Source organism: Ursus arctos, unplaced genomic scaffold (genome assembly GCF_023065955.2).
Source record: "Ursus arctos isolate Adak ecotype North America unplaced genomic scaffold, UrsArc2.0 scaffold_5, whole genome shotgun sequence".
NCBI lineage: Eukaryota > Metazoa > Chordata > Mammalia > Carnivora > Ursidae > Ursus > Ursus arctos.
The window spans coordinates 35,866,579-35,890,604 of NW_026623067.1; the positions used below are offsets into that span (position 1 = coordinate 35,866,579).

Consider the following 24,026-nt stretch of genomic DNA (forward strand, 5'->3'; position numbering starts at 1 on the left):
TATTTAAGAACTGAGAATTTCACTTTTTTTTTTTAAACTAGTACTTTATCCCAAAAACATAATTGGGAAATGCTAACCTAAGGACTATTTTGTAGAGTGACCAAGCATTCTATTTTGCTCAGGACTAAAGAAACTCCAGGATGCAGACTTTTAGTTACACAACCAGGAAAGAAGTCGTAGGCAAACCAGGATGAACTGTTACCTTACTGTCTGGTCACACTTGGAGGGCACTTGTTGAGGAAATAGTTATATATAAAGGATTAGTTAAAACCATAACATGGTTCTGACCACTTTATTTATACAAAATAATTATTTATATACTTAAACTTTTTAAACTGAACTGTGTTAATCTATGCATCTAGATATAGAATATACGCTTAGGAAAATATCGTAACTAAAATTCTGTGTTTTGGAGCACCTGGCTGGCTCATTTGGTAGAACACATGACTCGGGGTCATGAGTTCAAGCCCCATGTAGAATTTACTAAAAAAAAAAGTTCCGTGTCTTACTTCCCTAACTTAAAAAAAAATACAGCAACACCTTATATCAGTCTTCTAGTACTTAATGTTACATCATTGTTAAAATCATCCCCTAAGCTGACAGCCATTGCAGTATACTGAGCTCCAAAGAGACAGGGCCAGGGCAAGTGAGAGTCACATGGGCACCGGGTGATTCTGCATCACACTGAAAAAAAATGACTATACACGGGCAAAGAAGATCCTGAGACCAAGAAGCAAAATGTATTATAGGCGCCCTTTGTGCAAACATTCCAGGAGGAGCACAAGAAGCAACCAGATGCTTCAGTCACCTTCTCAGAGTTTTACTAAAAGAGCTCAGAGAGGTAGAAGACAATGTCTGATGAAGAGAAAGGTAACTTTGAAGACGTGGCAAATGCAGACAAGGCAGTTCTAAAAGAAATGGAAACCTACATTCTTCCTAAAGGGGAAACAAAAACACAAAGTTCAAGGATCCTGATGCACCAAAAAGGCTGCCTTGAGTCTTTTTCTTGTTGAGTATTACCCCCGGATCCAAGGAGAACATCCTGGCCTGTGCACTGGTGATGCTACAAAGAGACAGGGAGCCATGTGAAGTTAACACTGCTGCAGACAACAAGCAGCCTTAGGAAAAGAAGGCTGCTAAGCCGAGGAAAAATAGGTAAAATAGATAAATTGCTGAAAAATCAAAATATGAAAATAAGCCTATGTGGCAAAAAAAAAAAAAAAAAAGAAAAGTCCTCAAAGCTGAAAACAAGAAAAAGGAGGATGAGAAGATGGAGAGGTAGTGGAGGACAATGTAGATGAAGATGATGATGATGATAAATAAGTGCATTCTCCTTTTTTTCTCATCTCTAAAGTATTTAACCTCCCTGCACACAACTCACCTCTTTTGAAGAAAAAAAACTAAAATATAATGCTGCGTGAGACTTGTTTTTGAACTGTACACTGTCTTTTTTTGTATAGTTAACATACTATTAACTGTGTCTTCAGCCACCGCATCCTGGTGGCATTTTCAGTGGCCACTACCCTTGCCTGGCACAGTAGGGGAGTGTCAAGACGCACATAAGTCTCAGGGAGCCTGGGTGGCACAGTCGTTAAGCGTCTGCCTTCGGCTCAGGGTGTGATCCCGGTGTTATGGGATCGAGCCCCACATCAGGCTCCTCTGCTATGAGCCTGCTTCTTCCTCTCCCACTCCCCCTGCCTGTGTTCCCTCTCTCGCTGGCTGTCTCGGTCAAATAAATAAATAAAATCTTAAAAGAAAAAAAAAAAAAAAGATGCACATAAGTCTTTTCATCTTCAGTTGTTTCTAGCGTGTCTTATATAAATTAATTGTTCTTCTCCTAACTGGATACCACTTTACAATCACAAAATACTTCCATTTGTTTCGTTAACATTCTAAATACTTCTAGATAAAATCAATTTTCTTATTAGAAAAAAAAATCATACCCTAAAGCATATTTTACCTTAGATAATGCTATCTTATGCACAAAACATAGTCATTCTTTTAAAACTTATATTTTTGAAAACAATTTATTTCACACGTAGTTACTTAAACCCTTAGGAAGGTTTGTTTGTTTTAAAGTAGAAGCATGTCTTTCACAATAAGATCGTGATTTGTTCTTTGAGGAACTTTATTTTAAGGTTCTTCTGCAGCCGGATTGTGACATAGCTTTGGCTTGTTGGGATTATTTTTCAGTAGCCAATCAGCTAGCCAAATCTATGGAAAAAAGGAAAAAAACTCATAATAGACATTTAAGTATATATACTATAAATTATAAATATATTCTATATATACATATCAATTTAAAACTTAGCTTGCAAATTTACTCTGAGAATGAGAAAATGACCATTAAAAAACTGAAACACTAAGTTTTACATTATGCAAGACTGTCAAGTATAGATCCAAATTGGAAAAGAAGTAAAACTATCCCCTTTTACGGATGACATGATCCTATATATATAGAAAATCCCAAAGAATCCACAAGAAAGCTACTACAACTAATAAATGAATTCGGCAAAGTTGTAGGTTAAAAGACCAACACAAAAATCATTTGTGTTTCTATATATCAGCAATAAACAACCCAAAAAGGAAAATAAGAAATCACTTCCATTTCAGTAGCATTAAAAAAACATCTAGGAGTACATTTAACCAACATATATGCTGAAAACTATAAAGTGTTGCTAAAAGAAATTTAAAGATCTGAGTAAACGTAAAGATAACCTGTGTTCATGGATAGAAAGACTTAATACTATTTTTTTCTTTTTTAAAAAATTTTATTTTTTAAGTAATCTCTACACCCAACATGGGGCTCAAACCCACAACCCTGAGATCAAACATCCCATGCTCCACCAAGCAAGCCAGTCAGGAGCCCTAAAGACTTAATACTGTTAAGATGTCATTACTACCTAAAGTGGGCTACAGATACAATCCAATCCTTATGAAATTCCCAAAAAAGTTTTTGCAGAAATATTGAAGTCGATCCTCATATTCATGTGATTTCAAGAGGCTCTGAATACACAAAACAATCATGAAAAGGAAAAATAAATTTGGAGAATTTTCTAACTTTTTCTTTTTTTTTCTTCAGTTTTTCATTTATTTACGTAATCTCTATACCCAACGTGGGGCTCACACTCGATCCCAAGATCAAGAGCCGCGTGCTCTTCTGACTGAGCCAGCCAGGCACCCATCTTTTTTTTTTTTTTTTTTTTAAGTAAACTTTACACCCAATGTAGGGTTTGAAGTTAGGACCCTGAGCTCAAGAGTCACGTGTTCCACAAACTAAGCCATCCAGGAGCCCCCTCTCATCCACTTTCAATCAGAGTATAAAATGGTATAACCACTACAAAACTTGGCCATACTTATCCAAATTAAAATGCACATATCAAACACATCAAAACAACATTCTTTTTTAAAAAATAACATTATTTTTGACTCAGTATTTCCATTTGCAGGAATTTGTTCTATAGATACATGGTACACAGACATATGAATGAAGATCTTCACTGTTGGCAGTTCATAGTAACAAAAGAGTAGAAACAACCTAAACTACTATCTATATGTGACTAATTAATAAACTGTAGAACATCAATTCAAGAAAATGCCATGAGCTCTTCTTTTAAAACAGGGCAATTTTGTTTGTGGTGTTATTTAATAACTTATAATATATATTGAGTAAATAAGGTAAAAAGTATCAAATGGCATAATTAGTGGCTACCATTTGTAAATGCTTCTAAGTAAAAGCATGTTTTTAAGAAAAAATATATATGCTTATAAATGTATAGATTTTCTCTGCTGAAAGGATATATAGAGGCTCCTAAGAGTGAATGACTCCAGGAAGTGTAAATGAATGACTGAAGAACAGAAATGGGAATGAGAGTTACTTTTCATGATATATCCTTTTGTAATTTTTGAATTTTACCATATTAAAACATTGCTTGCTACAAAAAAAACTGTTCTAAATATTACTTATTCAAAAATTTAATTAGAAAAGGGCAAAAATTTTTTAGATCTGCATATGTTTTGAATTATAATTCTACCTTTTACATTTTTTTATTTTTTATTTTAAGTGGGCTCCCTACCCAATGTGGGGCTTGAACTCACAACCTTGAGATCAAGAGTCATGTGCTCTAGCCGTGAGCCAGTTAGGCAACCCCTCTACTTTCTGACCTCTTTCCAAATGATATAATCTCAATGTGTAAAAAGCCTTATACTCAAAGATGTTTACTGTTACACTATTTATAATAGCAAACAACTAAAACAGCAAAAGTATGGTAAGGGTAATAAAAGAAATCACTCAACTATTAAAATAACCTCTATAAAATATATATTTAAATATAGTAATATTTATGGGATATATGTTTATAGATAGTAATAGAAATAAAAAATAAAACTTGAGCAAAGAAAAAACAGGACTGGAAAAAACAACAAAAGCAGTTAACATTTGAGCACATATGCACCAGACACTCCAAGAATTTTACATGCATTCATACTTCTTGGTGTTTTTTTTTGTTTTTTTTTTTTTAAAGAGGCGTGGGGCCCAATGAGGGGCTTGAACTCACAACCCTGAGATGAAGAGCTGAGCTGATATCAAGAGTCAGAGGCCTAACTGACTAAGTCATCCAGGTACCCTCACATACATTTATACATTTAATCCTAACAATATCCCTACTACGTAGGCAGGTACTAACCTATTTGCATTTTACTGATGAGAAGAGAAAAACTCAGAGGTTAGATGTCTGGAGTCAGTTGAATCTAGGCAAGATGACTTCAAAGACGATGTTTAGGAAATGGAACCAGGGGTATCTTTTTTTTTCTTTACATTTTTCAGTAGTATCAGGGTTCTTACTAAGTAAACATATGTTGTTGTCATAATGAAAAGGAGTTATTAAAGAAATAACCTGCCTAGGGGCACATAGCTGGCTCAGGCAGCATTGTGTGTGACTCTTAATCTCGGGGGTCATGAGTTCAAGCCTCACATTGGGTATAGAGATTACTTAAAAAGAAAAAGAAAAAAAGAGAGAGAGAGGGAGAGAGAAATAACCTGCCTATCTTTTATTTTTGGTAAAAGTGACAGTTAGTAGGAGAGATTAAATCTTTAGTCTTCCAAAGGGGATTCCCTTTCAGAATGGTAACCTCCAACAGAGGCTGGAGACACTATTCTGTCAGGGCTGATATTAAAATAACCTTCCCTGAGGTAACTAATTGGCTCAGTGGGAAGACCATGCCACTCTTGACCTTGGGGTTGTGAGTTCAAGCCCCATGTTGGGCATAAAGCTTACTTAAAATAAATAAATAAATAAACAAACAAACAAACAAACAAATAAATAAATAAATAAATAAATGAAATAACCTTCCAAATTATCTCTGAGTCTTCAAATGAGTGGGAGTACCTGTAAGGAAGGAACAAGGAAGACATCTGACCCTGGACACTATCCTAGTTTCTCCTATCCAACTATTCTTCCACCTGAGTAAGCAAGTTGAAGTATCTAGGGATGTGAATAAATATGTTTTCTATGAAAAAAAAATTTAGATATCATTAAAAATAAAAATATCAAAAATTCAAATATGTACCTAATTTTATCATTTGATTATATAAATTATACCCAAAAACAATGCTCTGTATTTGAAGGGCACAGTAACTGAAAATGTATTTAGAAATAATATTGTTTTTGTTTTGTAGGAACAGTGTTCTTTAAGAGTTAAAATACAGCAGGGCAACTGTGTGGTTCAGTTGGTTAGGTGTCTGCTTTCAGCTCAGGTCATGATCTCAGGGTCCTGGGATCCAGCTCTGCCTCTGACTCTGCACTCAGCAGAGAGCCTGCCTGGGGATTCTCTCTCTCCCTCTGCTCCTTTCCCAGCTCATGTGTTCTCTCTCTCTTAAATAAAATCTTTTTTTTTTTAATAAGGCGTGTGGGTTTTTTTAGAGTATTTATTTATTTATTTGTCAGAGAGAGAGAGAGAGAGAGAGAGAGAGAGAGAGCGCACAAGCAGGGGGCGTGGCAGGCAGAGGGAGAAGCAGGCTCCCTGCTGAGCAAGAAGCCTGATGCAGGACTTGATCCCAGGACCCCGTGATCATGACCTGAGCCTAAGGCAGTCACTTAACAGACTGAGCCACCCAGGCATCCCCAAACAAAATCTTAAAAAAAAAAAAAAAAAAAAAAGAGTTAAAATACAGCAAGAGAATAAGTAATCAAAAGTTATATATAAGTATCTAAAATGAATATGAAATAGTTTTTAAAATGCTCTCGATATTTTCACTGTTTCAAAAAACACGATGTTTTAAATATGAAAACTATAGACAATTTCTTTAGTGTGAATAAAAAGATTTCTTACAAGAGGATCTGCTGGTTTCTCCTTACAAAGTGCTGTGAGTCCTTCAAGCAGAATTGGTGTTACATATAAATTTAAATAATCCTTAGCAGCTTGTCCAACTGGAATGGGCTCAATAATCACTGCAAATACAAATGTATTCCCATTGAAACTAACACAAATGATGAAACATTATATAATCATTACAAAGAAAAAATTTTAGTGGCATGATACTTATAAAGTATTTTTTTTTTATAAAAAGGAAACAGGACTAGATACATAGCATACGTAGTTTGTTCAAAAACACACAAGCACACACAGAGAAATAATAAGACCATGTAAGACTGGCAAAAAAATGTATCAAAGTGCTAAGACTGATCATGTATGAGATTCTGATTATGTTTTCTACTACATCCTTGTCTGCATTTCCATTTCCATATTTTTTACAGTAAATATTACAATGGACAATATTATGAAAAGGAAAAATATGAAGAACATGTAAAATCTAGGAAATTCATTTCAAAAATTAATGCCTGCCACCAAAATAGCAGGCACTTCACAAAGTGGTATAGATACAACAGTGAAAAATACATAGTTTTCACTCTCTTATAAACTACTGAATATACACATAAAACCTATTTCTGTGTGCATAGTGTATATTAACATTCCTGCTCTTATTTTTCAGGTTTTTTAATTAAATAAATTATGTAAGATCTAGGAAAATTTTAGTCTTCTTAGTCTTGTTTGAACACTATGTAGGTCAACCAGACTTGCAGTTTAATAAGAATCTATAAGAGAAAGAATGTATTTTATAAGTCTTAGTAAGTATTTGAGGTTTACCTCAATCAATGAGCAACTTTTGATAAAGATGAGAATGTGAAGCTACTGATCTCGTGTGTTCAGATTTATCATCACTGGCCCAAGGAAAAACAGGGTGGGAAGACAGATTTCTATATGACTAGTGTATGGGCTCAGCCTCAATGAGACAACTAACAATGGGACAGTCCTTTGCAAGGATGCCAGGAAAAGCTAGGAGATATCTCAAAGGAGTTGAGTAAAAGGTTCCTTCCCTATTAGTCTCATTATAGCACTCTTTTTTGTACTGATCACTGTAATAATTTTGTTTTATTTGGTTACACAAGTATTTGTCATCTGTCTCTTCTACTCTGTAAGTTCCATGAAAGTTAGGACCACATTTATCATGTTCACTGTAACCTGTTGGGTTCCCCACTCAGCAGGGAGTCTGCTTCTCTCTCTCCCTCTGCCCCTCCCCTCACTTGTGCTCTCTCCATCTCTCAAAGAAATACAATCTTTAAAAAAATAAAAATAAAAATTGATTATTGCCATTCCCAGCCTTAAAAAGCTTCATTCATTCCTCATTGCATTCACAGTCAAGATAGAACTCCATACCACGGCCCACAGGACTCTATACCATGTATTTTCTACTTACTTCTCCAACTTCATATTTATCTTCCTCTGATATTTGTTTATACAATGTATCATGTTCTTTCTTGCTCATGACTTGAGAGAGACATGCTGTTCCATCTGCTAGATAGAATGTTCTTCCCTGGATCTCATGTCACTTCCTCAGCTGGCCCTTTCTTATCATAGGGTCTTATAATATCCTATAATTGCTTTGTATAGCACTTACCACACAGTAACTACACAGTCATTATAACTGTGCAATTATTTGGGTAATTGTTGTTTAATGGCTGTCTTCTGAACATTAGATATAAACTCAAAGGAAACAGGGACCTCATCTATTTTTTGTAATTTCTAAAAAAATTTATTGAGGTATATTCACACATGATAAAATTCACCCACTGAAGTATACAATACATTTTTAGTAAACTTATGGTTGTACAATCAGTACCACAATCCAGTTTTAGAACACTTCACTACCCCAAAAATGTTCCCTTGTGCCTGTTTGCAATTTCCCACTCCCACTCCCACCCCGAGCCCTTGGCAATCACTGAGCTTCTATTTCTAAAAATTTGCCTTTCCTGGATATTTCATATAAACAGATCATCTATGTTGTCTTTTGTGCCTGGATTCTCGTAGCATGTATCAGTAGTTTGTTCCTTGAATTACTGAATAGTATTCTATTGTATGGCTATACAAAATTTTGTTTAACCATTTATAATTGAATTTTTTCTAGTTTTTGGCTGTACTAAATAATGCTGCTAGAAACATTCACATGTGTGTTTATGTAGATTTATGTTTTCATTTCTCTTGAATGGGTAAATTCTAAGAGGAGTGGAATTGCAATGGAGTTACATGGTAAGCATATGTTTAACATTTTAAGAAATAACCAAATTGTTTTCCAAAGTGGCTTTACCATTTTACAATAATGAATGAGGATCCCAGTATCTCTTTATCCTTGCCATTGATGATTATCCATTGTAGTGGATATGCAGTGATATCTCATTGTGATTTTAATTTGCATTTTCCCAGTGATTACTAACACTTTTGCACGTGCTTATTAGCTATTCATGTATCTTTTGTGAAATGCTTATTCAAATCTTTTGCCTGGTTTTTAATTGTTTGCCTTCTTTTTACTGAATTAATTATAAGAGTTCTTCATAAATACTAGATAAAAGTCCTTTATTTCATATGATCTGCAAATATTTCCTACCGGTCTGGGGCTAATCTTTTCAATATTTTTAATGATGGCCTTTGAAACATTAAAACTCTTAATTTTGATGTAGCCTAATTTAGCAATTTTTTTTTATGGATCATGCTTTTGATATCATATGCAAAAACCCTTTGTCCAACTCAAGGTCATGAAGATTTTCCATGTTTTCCTCTATAGATATTTTTAGCTCTTATGTTTAGGTCTATGATCCATTGTTGTTACGTTTTGTATGGGGTGTGAAACAAGGATCTGAGTTCTTTCTCTTTTTTTGCATGTGGATATTCAGTTGTCCTAGCACCATCTGTTGAAAAGACCACCTTTCCCTATCAAATTGTCTAGGCACTTTTGTTGAAAGTCAACTGACCATAAATATAAGGATTTATTCCTAGATTCTCAATTCTGTTTCTTTGATATATATGTCTAGTACAATACTGTCTTAATTACTATGGTCTCATAGTAAGTCTTGAAATACGATTAGTGGAAGTTCTCCAACTTATTACTACTTTTTAAAAATTGTTTTATTTTTTAAATTTTTTTAATCTTTTTTTTTTAAGATTTTATTTATTTGAGAGAGAGCACGAGTAGCAGGGAGAGGGAGAAGCAGGCTCCCTGCTCAGCAGGGAGCCCAACACAGGGCTTGATCCCAGACCCTAGGATCACGACCCGAGCCGAAGGCAGACACTTAACCAACAGCCACCCAAGTGCCCCTTAAAAATTGTTTTAGCTTGCCTAGATCTTTTGCAATTCCTGACAAATTTTATAATCAACTTGCCAACTTCTACATAAAAGAATGTATGGATTTTGGGGCTCCTGGGTGGCTCAGTCGTTAAGCGTCTGCCTTCGGCTCAGGTCCTGGGATCAAGCCCCGCATCAGGCTCCCTGCTCCGCTGGGAGCCTGCTTCTTCCTCTCCCACTCCGCCTGCTTGTGTTCCCTCTCTCGCTGGCTGTCTCTCTCTGTCAAATAAATAAATAAAATCTTTATAAAAAAAAAAGAATGTATGGATTTTGACAGGAAGTGCATTAAATTAATTGATCAATTTGGAGAGAACTGCAATCCTGACAATATTGACTCTTCTGATCCATCAACATGGGATGTCTATTTATTTTAGATAGTCTTTCACTTCTCTCAGTAATGTTTTATGTCTTTCTGTGTATAAGAATTGTGCGTCTTGCTAAATTTATTCCTAAGTATTTTATTTATTTATGTAATTCCAGTATAAGTAACATACAGTGTGTTATATTAGTTTCAGGTATACAACATAGTAATTCAACAATTCTATACATTGCTCAGTGTTCATCAAAATAAGTGTACCCTTATAATCCCCTTTACCTATTTCACCCATCCCCACATAGCTACCCTCTGGTAACCAACAGTTCTCAATTTTTTTTTTTTTTAAGATTTTATTTATTTGACACAGAGAGAGAGACAGAGAGGCAACACAAGCAGGGGGAGAGGGAGAGGGAGAACCAAGCTCCCTGCCAAGCAGGGAGCCCGATTCAGGGCTCGATACTACAACCCTGGGATCATGACCTGAGAAGGTAGATGCTTACCGACTGAGCCACCCAGGCGCCCCTCTATTTTTAAGAGTCTGGTTTTTGTCTCGTTTTGTTTATTTTGTTTCGTAAATCCCACCTATGAGTGAAATAGTATTTTATTATTTTTGATGCTATTGTGAATGAAATTATTTTCTTAACTTCATTTTTGGATTGTTTCTACATCATCTTTTTTTTTTTTTTAAGATTATTTGAAAGGTGCCTTGAGTGAATCATCATATAGGGTTTTGCACCTAGTTCTTGACTGACTGCTAAGCAAGAGAGAGCTCATATCCCAAACTCTGAGAATTTACTCCAAAGAACTTCACATTCTCACAACCAAAGATCTGCAATGTGGTAGGAAACTAATCATTTTTATCTATCCTACAACTGCTGATTCTCAAATGTCTAATTGTGTCTCTTAAACGTATGTCTAGAGGACAAATTAATGGGTAAAATCAAAAGCAATCTAAAATAACAGTTTAGGTATATACCCCTATGAGTAAGAAGAGCTTCTAAAGAAAAGGACTAGAGAAAACAAAACAACAATAGCAGTTAATATTTGAGCACATAAGCACCAAACACTCAAAGAATTTTACACGCATTTATATATTCAACCCTAACAATATCCCTAACTAGGTAGGCAATACTAATAACATTTCCATTTTATTGATGAGAAAAAAACAAAGAGAGATTAGATGTCTGGAGTCAGAGGAAAAATCTAATTCACTAAGAAGACTAAATCTAAAGTAGTATCACATTAAAAAGACATTTCATGTTTGAGATGTACTTCAAAATAATATGGAAGCACTGAAATAGAAGCAGAGGTTATAGATGATTTAAGACTGATCACAATTATTTAAGTTGGTGATAGGTTCATTGGGGGTTTATCATATTATTCAACTTTGATTATGTTTGAAATTTCCACAATAAACAATTCCAAAGAAACAGATACCCTAATGGAAGGGATATGTGGTAGAAATTAGATCAGCAAGAATAAAACATGTAAGTAGGCAAATTCTTTTGTGTACAAATAGCTATAAAACAGTTTTTGTGTGGCACCTGGTTGGCTCAGTGGGTGGAGAACACAACTCTTGATCTCAGGGTCATGAGTTCAAGCCCCATGTTGAGTGCAGAGATTACTTAAAAAATGAGATGCGTCTGGGTGGCTCAGTTAAGCGACTACCTTTGGTGAGGTTCTGATCCTAGGGTCCTGGGATTGAGCCCTGCATTGGGCTCCCTGCTGGACAGAGGGCCTGCTTCTCCCTCTCCCTCTGTCACTCCCACTGCTTGTGCTCTCCTGCTCTCTCTGTCAAATACATTTTTTTAAAAATTTAAAAATGAAAGTTAAAAAAAAAAACAAAACCCTTAAATCAGTAGCTAAAAAAACAAAACAAAACCCACCAGTTTTTGTTTAAGAATCAAGACTTTTAGGGGCGCCTGGGTGGCTCAGTCCGTTAAGCATCTGCCTTCAGCTCAGGTCATGATCCTGGAGTCCCGGGATAAGCCCCACTCCCCCCGCTGAGCGGGGAGCCTGCTTCTCCCTCTCTCTGCCCCCCCCCCCCCCCCCCCCGGCTTCCTGGCTCATGGTCTCTCTCAAATAAATAAAATCTTAAAAAAAAAAAAAAAAAAAGAATCAGGACTTTTAAATCTCCAAGACAGATTTCAGTTTTCTTTGAATAAATCGTCAGTAGAAAATACTGAGAACAGGCCTAAATGACTTAAGAGAAAATAACAGGCCAAAAAAATATTCAAAGCTTCCCGTGCTTTACATCTTTTTCTTTATAACAGAAATCACCAAATTTTCTTCTAGAGCTAAAAATATTGAAAACAAACTAAAAACCTCAATGCTGTTCCTTACTATGCCCACTTCTAGAAGGTTTACAACTTCCATAACAGGATGGAAACAAAAAATGGGCCAGAGACCTACTAATTTCACAACTGCATAGGCATTCATTAGGCAAACAGTAAAGTGTTAGAGAAAATGGGAAATCTATCATAATTTCCAAGGGAGATCATTTTTTTCATGTGTAACAAACTTTACTGATGCATTAGGGAGAACTTTAGGAATTGCAACAAAGGAGAAGAGAAACCCTAGCCATGGCTAGTCTAAGAGAAAAGAAAGAAAAAAGTTAACTCTTCTCAGAAGATTCCCTCACTGGACACAATTTAGTTCTGAGGGAAACACTGAATTTTCCATTCTTGGCCTCAAGTTTGTAAGTAACTGTAACTTCAAAATATATTGGAGAAAAACCCTTTTATCTTCCCTCCCAGTACATCACCCAAATAAAAGAAAAAGCAAACAATAGGGAGATGCACTTGACTAAATTACTCATCAGTAACTCACCTTCAGGAAACATGAATCGAATTTCTCTTTCTGCTGCAGCAAAATCATTGCTCCCGTGAAGTGCATTCCTTAGATCATCTGTGCCATAAATTGCCCTTAGACTAAAAGTAAGTTAGAGATGATGACCATCCAATGTGATATCCTCTCCTTACTCTTTACATATGCATTCTACTTAGGAATTTTACAGAAGCATTGCCACTTCTCACATATGGAAGTTTTAATCTATTTTGAATTTAAGCTTAAAACTATCTAGATGAGGGTCAAATATGTTTAAATCTGCGGGAGGGATACACTGGGAAATAGGAGCTCCCTGGGTGAAGAAGAGGTGTTTTTTTGTGAGAAGTGAAAAGGCAATGTATATTCAAAAACGCAGGAATTCAATGTCCTCGCACTTCCAAACTTTAATGATAATGCTAAAAATCTGTTTTTCTGGCCTTCTATTACCTATATTATTTTTAAAAGCCATGCCAATTTTCCTATGAAAAATTCTACTTCAGTGGCAGTTTAATTCAAGGATGAGAGAAGAATTAGGCTGGAGTATTTGGTGTTAAGATGGACACTTACAGAGCTAAAATGTACAACTGAACCCACCCCCATCCCAACCATAAAACCAAAAAGTTGACTTAGGAAAACTTTCAAATGAAAAGAAACTCCTATTACAATGAAATCAGTTTAGTGTTCTGTTTTGTTTTGTTTCCATTTTTATACTTGGATTCCATTTTTCCCCATAGGAAAGTTACCTGTCTGGGTGAGTCTCTTTAGCTACTAAGGTATTACTTGGTCCCAAAAGTTCTTTCCAGTAAGAGATGGCTTTATGTCTAGCTAATATCATGGCAACAAGTGGTCCAGAACTCATGTAAGCTGTTAAATTGGGGAAAAACATTTTCCCATACTGTTTCACATAAAAGTTACTACAGTGCTCAGGGCTGAGATGCAGTTTTCTTCTCTATAAGAGAAACAAAGTCAACAAAAGTGTTTAAAATGACAGTTCAATAATAACTCATTAAGTCACTAACAACTTGAAATTAATACAAATTTGATTATAAATTTGAGATTTTTGTATTATAAAGAAAGGGAGAGATAAAGTTATATGTAGGCTATAAATAAATTTCTCAAAGTTATTTAACCAACTCTCATGCACTGTTGATGTGAATGTAAACCCGTGAAACCACTGTGGAAAACAGTATGGAGTTTTATCAAAAAATTAAAAATAGAAATACCATATGATTCAGTAATTCCACTACTGGATATTTACCCAAAGAAAACAAAACGACTAATTCAAAAAGATATATGCACCCCTACATTTATTGCACCATTATTAACAATAGCTGAGACATGGAAACAACCCAAGGATCAATCTACAGATAAGTAGATAAAGATGTGGTATATATACACAATGGACTATTACCCACCCATAGAAAGGAATAAGATCTTGGGGCGTCTGGGTGGCACAGCGGTTAAGCGTCTGCCTTCGGCTCAGGGCGTGATCCCGGCGTTACGGGATCGAGCCCCACATCAGGCTCCTCTGCTATGAGCCTGCTTCCTCCTCTCCCACTCCCCCTGCTTGTGTTCCTTCTCTCGCTGGCTGTCTCTATCTCTGTCAAATAAATAAATAAAATCTTTAAAAAAAAAAAAAGATCTTGCCACTTGTGACACTATGGATGGACCCAGAGGGTATTATGCTAAATGAAATAAGTCAGACAGAGAAAGACAATTACCATGATTTCACTTATATGGGGAATCTAACAAAACGAATGAACAAATAAACAAAAAACAGACTCTTAAATATAGAAAATAAACTTGTAGTTGTCAGAGGGGATGTTAGTGGGGGCCACAGGTGAAACAGATGAAGGGAATTAAGAGGTAGGAACTTCTAGTTAGAAAATAAGGAAGTCACAGAGATGAAAAGCACAGCATAGAGAAAAGAGTTAATAATATTGTAATAATGTCATATGGTGACAGATGGTGACCACACTTACTGTGGTAAGCACTGACTAAAGTATAGAATTGTCAAATCAGTATATTGTACACCTGAAACTAATACAACATTGCATGTTAATTACACTTGAGTTAAAAACAGCTATTTAACCTACTTAAGAAAAACTATTCCTGTCTGGCAGCCTACTTCAAAATATGGTTTGTTGATGATAAATTCAGCTTAACTCCTTCTTAAAAAAGACTACTATCATCAACATTTTTATACTTTGTATAAAGTAACAAAATTGGACTTCAGAATATTCTAAATTCATCTTTATCTATTTGTGATATTTTCCTATTAATTGTGAAATTTTCCTATATTATTTTAGGGAGCTGGTCTCATTGTGGTACTTGGAAATAATATAATACAGTATAACGATGGAGTAAACAAGTTTTTCTGTGGAATGTGAAAGTTGTGTAATCTTTCTCCTGGTTCTGCCATAAATATGTAGGTTCACTATGATCTTAAAATACTTGCTATTAAGTTTCTCAATTTGAAAGAACATAAAATGTTGATGGCAAACAAACGTTATTTTCTTCACAAATGAGATTATATGAATGAATCAGTAAAAAAATCACAGAGTGAAATCAGCCATTCTTCCGATTGGATATCATCCTTTTCTAAAAGCAGCTATTTGAACGCCTTTTAAAAATCGTCCATTACTACTGTTTGTCAATTCCACTAAAGGTGGGTGGATCATGAAGAAAAAGACCCAAGATATAACAGAGGGATTCAAATTAGTCACCAAGAAAAACTTCTGGCTAGAATAAGGATGATGAGAATGGAGATAAGTTGCTGGGTCAAGGCTAAAAGTCTCCATGATTAAGGCAGAAAGCTATCTTTCTAGAGTGGGTTAGATTTTCCTGACGGTACAGCGTGAAATTTACCAAGTGACCTCTGAAAGCTCCTTCCAAAACAATCATGTGTCCTCAGGCTTCAGAAACTTGGCAAAACTGCTTGGTTTGTAGTGAGAAATCAAAACTGCCCAAAGCAAGAAATGGGAAGATGCTTACCTAGGTGGGTCAGCACTGCTGTAAACAGGTTCTGCTGACAAACATAACATTCTCACCAGTCAAGGACCAGCTACTGCAAAATAGGTGCTTGTATCTATTCTCATATTGAAATTCATGCAGTCAAGAAAAAGCAATCTGAGAAGTTACAAAAGCACCTGATATAGTATAATCCTTGATTCTATTATTTAAAAATAAGATGTGTAAGTATTTGTGATTCTTAGGCATACTGGCATGGGTTTTTTTGTTGCTGCATTAAAAAATAAAAATTTTGGGGTGCCTGGGTGGCTCAGTTGTTGAGCGTCTGCCTTTGGCTCAGGGCGTGATCCCAGTGGTCTGGGATCGAGCCCCACATCAGGCTCCTCTGCTGGGAGCCTGCTTCTTCCTCTCCCACTCCCCCTGCTTGTGTTCCCTCTCTTGCTGGCTGTCTCTCTCTCTGTCAAATAAATAAATAAAATATTAAAAAAATAAAAATTTCATCTGTTATAATGTAAGCCCTTATCACACACCCCTTAACAAGCAAGGGAAGCCACCTTCTGCAGGTGTGCTGCCTAATGTAGCATAATTATAAAAATTAAGAGCTAGGGGCAGCCTGGGTGGCACAGCGGTTAAGCATCTGCCTTCGGCTCAGGGCGTGATCCCGGCGTTCCGGGATCGAGTCCCACATCGGGCTCCTCTGCTGGGAGCCTGCTTCTTCCTCTCCCACTCCCCCTGCTTGTGTTCCCTCTCTCACTGGCTGTCTCTATCTCTGTCGAATAAATAAATAAAAAATCTTTAAAAAAAAAAAAAAATTAAGAGCTCCTCTTAAACCAAAATTGATGAGGGGCACCTGGGTGGCTCAGTAGGCTAAGTGTTTGACTTGGCTCTGGTCATGATCTCAGAGTCCGGGTATCCAGCCCTCCCCCCAGTCTGGCTGGGTTCAGGGCTGCTCACGCTCAGCAGGGAGTATGCCCCTCCCCCTCTCATTCTGTCTCCATCTCTCTCTCTCTCAAATACATAAATGAAATCTTTTTAAAAATTGATCAAAAACCGTGCTCGCTTCGGCAGCACATATACTAAAATTGGAACGATACAGAGAAGATTAGCATGGCCCCTGCGCAAGGATGACACGCAAATTCGTGAAGCGTTCCATATTTTTGTATGGTGACTAACATAATATAATAAAAAATCATTTAAAAAAAAAAACTGATCAAAAACCAGTAATTCCATTGCTTACTTTAAAATTAGGTTGGGGCACGTGGCTGATTCGGTCAGTGGAGCATGTGACTCTTGGTCTTGGGGTTGTGAGTTTGAGCCTCATGCTGGGTCTGAAGATTGATTAAAAATAAAATTTTTTTAAAAATTATTTATTTATTTGTCAGAGAGAGAGAGAGAGAGATTGCGCATAGGCAGGGGGAGCGGCAGGCAGAGGGAGAAGCGGGCTCCCTGCTAAGCAAGGAGCCCAGTGTGGGACTCGATCCCAGGACCCTGGGATTGTGACCTGAGCCAAAGGCAGAGGCTTAACCGACTGAGCCACCCAGGCATCCCTAAAAATAAAATCTTTTTAAAAACTGGATCAGGTAAAAATTTTTGGAATTTGGGTATTTTCACACAGAAAGCAGCATTAATACCAGAGAAGAAACCATTAGTTTGTAACAAAGGAAAGACTGCCACCTACTGAAAGGATGCATCATTTTTCAGAAGGTTTTCCCTAGATGCAACAAGAAAGCCTCAAGTTCAATGGACTTCCAACTACGATAAAGCCTATTTTAAAAGTATGCAACACAAAGAATAAATATTGTACAATTCCACTTACATGAGATATCTGGAATAGTCAAAGTCAGAGAGACAGAAAAAGCAGAGTAGTGGTTACCAGAGGCTGGGAAGAGTAGTAAGTACAGAGTTTCAGTTCCAGATGACGAAAAAGCTCTAGAGATGGATGGTGGTGATGGCTGCACAATAAAGGGAATGTACTTAATACTGCTAAACTGTACACTTAAAAATGGTAAATTTCATGTTGTGTATATTTTATCACAATTAAAACAAAAAAGAAGCATACAATATACCAAATCTTTCTTTGGTATGAAATTTACTGCTGACTAGGGAAAGAAAGTGTTAAATATTAGCATTTATGCTAATTAACATTCTCACCAGTCAAGAACCAGCTACTGCAAAATAGGTGCTTGTATCTGTTCTCATACTGAAATTCATATAGTCAAGAAAAAGAAATTTGAGAAGTTACAAAACCACCTGATTTAGTATAATCCTATTATTCTATTATTTAAGATATATCAATATTTGTGATTCTTAGGCATATTTAAACATGAGCTACTTAAGTTTTTCACTAATTATTTTTAAAATATGGACTTCTAAAAAAACTTAAATAGATATCTTTCTTATTTGTATACTTCATTTAATTGCCCCCCCCCCCAATTTAATGGGTAATATACCTACAGGGATAAGAAATTCAAAACACATTTGTATGGAACCAGAAAAGGCCCCCAATCGCCAAGGAACTGTTGAAAAGGAAAAACAAATCCATCACAATGCTGGATTTCAAGCTCTACTACAAAGCTGTGATCACAAAGACAGCATGGTACTGGCACAAAAACAGACAAATAGACCAATGGAACAGAATAGAGAGCCCAGAAATGGACCCTCGGCTCTTTGGGCAACTAATCTTTGATAAAGCAGGAAAAAACATCCAGTGGAAAAAAGCCTCTTCAATAAATGGTGCTGGGAAAATTGGACAGCTACATGCAAAAGAATGAAACTTGACCACTCTCTCACACCATACACAAAGATAAAACTCCAAATGGATGAAAGACCTCAATGTGAGACAGGAATCCATCAAAATCCTAGAGGAGAACATAGGCAGCAACCTCTACGACATCGGCCAAAGCAACCTTTTTCATGACACATATCCAAAGGCAAGAGAAACAAAAGATAAAATGAACTTGTGGGACTGCATCAAGATAAAAAGCTTCTGCACAGCCAAGGAAACAGTCAAAAAAAACTAAGAGGCAGCCCACGGAATGGGAGAATATATTTGCAAATGATACTACAGATAAAAGACTGGTATCCAAGATCTACAAAGAACTTCTCAAACTCAATACGCAAGAAACGAATAAACAAATCATAAAATGGGCAGAAGATATGAACAGACACTTTTCCAATGATGACATACAAATGGCTAACAGACACATGAAAAAATGTTCAAAATCATTAGCCATCAGGGAAATTCAAATCAAAACCACACTAAGATACCACCTTATGCCAGTTAGAATGGCAAAAATTGACAAGGCAAGAAACAACAATTGCTGGAGAGGATGTGGAGAAAGGGGATCCCTCCTACATTGTTGGTGGGAATGCAAGTTGGTACAGCCACTCTGGAAAACAGTGTGGAGGTCCCCTAAAAAGTTAAAAATTGAGCTACCCTATGACCCAGCCATTGCACTACTGGGTATTTACCCCAAAGATACAGACGTAGTGAAGTGAAGGGCCATATGCACCCCAATGTTCATAGCGGCATTGTCCACAACAGCTAAATCGTGGAAGGAACCGAGATGCCCTTCAACAGATGACTGGATTAAGAAGTTGTGGTCCAGGGGCGCCTGGGTGGCACAGTGGTTAAGCGTCTGCCTTCGGCTCAGGGCGTGATCCTAGCGTTATGGGATCGAGCCCCGCATCAGGCTCTTCCGCTATGAGCCTGCTTCTTCCTCTCCCACTCCCCCTGTTTGTGTTCCCTCTCTCGCTGGCTGTCTCTATGTCAAATAAATAAATAAAAATCTTTAAAAAAAAAAAAAAAGAAGTTGTGGTCCATATATACAATGGAATATTACTCAGCTATCAGAAAGAACGAGTTCTCAGCATTTGCTGCAACATGGACGGCACTCGAGGAGATAATGCTAAGTGAAATAAGTCAAGCACAGAAAGACAATTATCATATGATTTCTCTCATCTATGGAACATAAGAACTAGGAAGATCAGTAGGGGAAGAAAGGGATAAAGAAAGGGGGGGTAATCAGAAGGGGGAATGAAGCATGAGAGACTATGGACTCTGAGAAACAAACTGAGGGCTTCAGAGGGGAGGGGGGTGGGGGAATGGGATAGACTGGTGATGGGTAGTAAGGACGGCACGTATTGCATGGTGCACTGGGTGTTATACGCAACTAATGAATCATTGAACTTTACATCAGAAACCAGGGATGTACTGTATGGTGACTAACATAATATAATAAAAAAAATTAAAAAAAAAAAAGAAATTCAAAACACTATAAAAAAGTATATACTGAAAACCTGTATTCCCATCCCTTTCGTAATCCACCCTGTTCTTCCTTGCTCTCGAACAGGCAACCATTTTTTAATCTCCTAGTATTTCATTTTGAAAATACTGGGAAACATGAATATATATTACTTTTTCTCTCTCAAAAAAGATTGTTTGTATACACAGTTCTGCCATCTTGCTTTTTTCCATAACAGGAGATGGAGAGGTTCCTCTTTTTTCATTTTACAATTAGTTGCATAGTATTCAATTTGATGGTTTCATCAGACTTTATTTAACCAATCCTTTTTTTTTCTTAAGATTTTTTTTTAAAGATTTTATTCATTTGTCAGAGAGCACAAGCAGAAGGAGAGGCAGGCAGAGGGAGAAGCAGGCTCCTTGCTCGGGGGACTTGATCCCAGGACCCCAGAATCATGACCTATGCCGTATAGGCAGACACTTAACTGACTGAGGCACCCAGGCATCTCAAGATTTTTTTTTAAGTAATCTCTACACCCAACAGGGGGCTTTAACTTACAACCCCAAGATCAAGAGTCACGTGGTCTACCAACTGAGCCACCCAGGAGCCCCTCTATTCAACCAAACTTTGAATGCTGGGTTCTTTTCGGTCTTTTGCTCAAAATAAACAATGATCTGGGTGATAGATATTAAGGAGAGCATGTGATGTAATGAGCACTGGGTATTATATAAGACTGATGAATCACTGACCTCTACCTCTAAAACCAATAATACATTATATGTTAATTGAATTTAAATTTTAAAAATGGAAGAAAAAAATAAACAATGCTGCAAAAAAAACCCATATATATGTCACTTCATATTAATACATGGGTCACAAGAGGGATTCCCAGCATTAGAACTGCTGAGTCAAAGGGTAGATGCATCTATAATATTGTTAGATACTTGCAAGTTTCCCTTCCATAGGGGTTGTGCCATTTACCTTTAAATTTTTGCTAGATGGTATTTCAGGGTTGTTTTTTTAAGATTTTATTTTTAAGTAATCTCTACACCCAATGTGAAGCTTGAACTCACGACCCTGAGATCAAGAGTTGCATGCTCTACCAACTGAGCCAGCCAGGCACCCCTCAGTGTTGTTTTAATTTGTGTTTTTCCTTCTTAGAATTTGGTCATCTTTTCGTATGTTTAAGAAGCATCTGTTTTTCTGTGATCATCCACATGTTCTACCCATTTTTTTTTAAGATTTTATTAATTTGACAGAGAAAGAGAGAGAGAGCACAAGCAGGGGGAGCAGCAGGCAGAGGGAAGAGGAGAAGCAGGCCCACCGGCTGGGCAAGAAGCCCAACAGGGGGCTCCATCCTAGGACCCTGGGATCATTACCTGAGCTGAAGGCAGACAACCAACCAGCTGAGCCACCCAGGAGCCCCTGTTCTACCCATTTTCAATTGATTCTTTATCTTTTTCTAGGAACTCTTTATATCTTTAAAGGAGATTAGCTCTTTGTGTTATGAATTGAGAATCTTTTTTCCATGTTTATCATCTGCTTTCAAGTTTTGACTTCATGATGTTTACTTGGCTATGTATAAGTTTTTTATGTTTACAGTCTGGTCAATCTTTTCTTTTATGGCTCCCAGATGATAAGTCATAGTAAAAAAGGATGTCCGACTCTAAAAATAAAAGAAATTCATGCATCTTTTCTTCTAGAATTTATATCATTTAATTTTAAAATATTTAAATCTTAGATCCATTTGGAGTTTACCCTGGTTATACAGTATATTTGAATCCAACTTTTTTTTAATGGCTACCCAATTTTCCTAACAAAATTTATTAAAAAGTTCTTTACCTGAGTCTCTCAAATATATTAAATATTTCATTATACATTCCTGCACTACTTCCTTACACTTTCTTGTACCATTCTTACCCTGAGCCTTTACCTATCCTTCTAAGCTCAGCTGAAATCCCTTATCTTTCCTGGTTTTCTTTTTTCTTTTTTTTCATTTTACTTTTATTTTTATTTATTTGAGAGAGAGAGAGCAAGAGAGCAAGAGAGAGAGAGCACAAGCAGGGGGAGGGGCAGAGGGAGAGGGAGAAGAAGACTCCCTGCTGAGCAGGGAGCCTGATGTGGGAGTAGATCCCAGGAGCCTGAGACCATGATGGGAACAGAAGGCAGATGTTTAACCAACTGAGCCACCCAAGTGTCCCTCTGTTTTCTTTTTTAAAACACTGACAAAATAGACAATATGACACTATACAAATATAAGAGAATTAAAAAACTTGGAATTTCAAATAGGGATGGTACAAAAAAGGAATATTCAAAATATTCCATTCTATTTGATAATCTTTTAACAACACTCTTTTTACATACACTTTCAAACCTCTACCAACTGCAGAATAAGGCTTTAAAGCACTAAATGTTTTTAATAATTGAAAAAAAATACCAACAGTCTAAAGTCCATCAATTGAGGAACAAGTATTCAGAGAGGACTGTTACATAGAAGCGTGGAAGAATGAGATAGATTCAGATGTAATAACACGGAATGCTATCTGAGCAACTTTGTAACAGGAGTCAAGGGAAGAGGACTGTTCTTTTGCGGGGGGGGGGGGGGGGGGGGGGTGTTTGTAAATGCTTAGAAAAAACCTGCAAGGACAGAAAGCATTAAGTAGATGCCTTTCCTTGGAGACTGAGACTTGGGTGGGAGAGCAGAGGAGGAGGAAAATGGAATTTTAATTTTCATTTTATATCCTTATGAAGTATGAAAAAAAATTAAAACACATATAACTTTTATACTTAAAAGTTAAATAAACCTAAGTTCAATACTAAGTACTAAGGCACTAAATAGGTTAACATATTTAAGCATTTTTTTTAAAGAGCAAAGATGGGGAAAAAACATGATCATCATGCCCAGAAGTTACCTGAACAATGGTGAATCCAGACCTGAGAATAATGTCTTGTATCTCCTCCTCTTTGTCAGCAATATCCGGTTTGATAATAGCCAGAGTTTTTTCTACATATATCTGAGGTGGGGGCATTGATATCTCCATTCTGCCTTTTCAGAGTACAACTTAGGAGATTCTCCACAGGTACCAACTGCAATGACATGCATCATCCCCACCCCAAATTTAATGTAACTGTGATTAAGAACAGCATTATTAGACGCTTGATGTTATTAACTTATAGTTAGAAACTGCCGAATCTTTTTCTATAAGCAGTGTGTCAATAATAAGATGTCAGGGAGCCTGGCTGGCTCAGTCCGAGGAGCATGTGATTCCTGATCTCTGGTCTCGTGGGTCTGAGCCCCAGGTTAGGTGTAGAGATTACATACATAAATAAACTTAAAAAAATACAGTTTCTATTCTACATCTAATTCATGCCCTTGGTTTTCCTAAGCCTTTCGTTGACGTACAGAGGCCAAGGGGCAGTCTGAGGGACTAGCCCTGGCGGAGACTCTCAGGACTGCAGGTGAAGACTGGGTCCGCCACTCTGCAGCCACTCTCTACCCAGCGGCCGGTAAGCTGCCCCCCTGCCCCGCCCCTCCTGGAAGACCACACATAGGATCTGGTTAGAAAGCAGGATCCCCAGGTCCCGGTGCCTTTCCGAGGTGCACTCCCAGATTCCGAGTACAGCCCTCATCTACGCACTCACCCTGGCGCCGGCTCCTGCCGTACTACCGCAGCTTGTTGCTAGGAGACGCAAAGCACAGTTCAGGGACGGTGGCGGCAGAGGGCCAATCCCAGCACAGCGCGTCACAGACTCTGGGTGGTTCCTTTCAATCAAGAGGAGGAGCCAGCCTACAGCCATCTTTATTCCCCCCTGCCAACCTTAGAGCACTAGACATTTTCCAACATTTTCCTCATCTTATTTCACCCTCTTAGCCATTTAAAGGACGCTTCAATTAAATCAACTTTATAAATAATGAGCAAATCATAGACACTCTCCCCTCATCCCACACCATCCCATTTCAGACAGTATATATAAGAAGCCCACGTCAAATACT

At 37.1% G+C, this 24,026-nt stretch overlaps 1 protein-coding gene and 1 non-coding gene across 2 annotated transcripts; one reads left to right on the forward strand and one right to left on the reverse strand.

Annotated features, from left to right (window-relative positions):
- Positions 1-2,035: 2,035 nt before the first annotated feature.
- Positions 2,036-24,021, reverse strand: NME5 (NME/NM23 family member 5). The gene is made up of 6 exons (XM_026508074.4): positions 23,675-24,021; positions 22,945-23,119; positions 13,562-13,767; positions 12,822-12,922; positions 6,331-6,449; positions 2,036-2,214 (listed from the first exon to the last, which is right to left on the reverse strand). The coding sequence occupies exons 2-6, from the start codon at positions 23,071-23,073 to the stop codon at positions 2,134-2,136; spliced, it is 636 nt and encodes a 211-aa protein (XP_026363859.1). The 5' UTR covers positions 23,074-23,119; positions 23,675-24,021; the 3' UTR covers positions 2,036-2,133.
- On the forward strand, positions 16,841-16,947 carry LOC113261977 (U6 spliceosomal RNA). Its single transcript, XR_003318579.1, has one exon. It is a non-coding gene; the product is annotated as a U6 spliceosomal RNA (small nuclear RNA).
- Positions 24,022-24,026: the final 5 nt, after the last annotated feature.

Coding starts and splice junctions, on each gene's coding strand:
- NME5 (XM_026508074.4), bottom strand. CDS start 23,073: ATGGAGATATCAATGCCCCCACCTCAGATATATGTAGAAAAAACTCTG. Junction 13,768..22,944: donor CTGGATTCACCATTGTTCAG/GTAACTTCTGGG, acceptor TTTCTCTTATAG/AGAAGAAAACTGCATCTCAG. Junction 6,450..12,821: donor TCGATTCATGTTTCCTGAAG/GTGAGTTACTGA, acceptor TTGTATTTGCAG/TGATTATTGAGCCCATTCCA.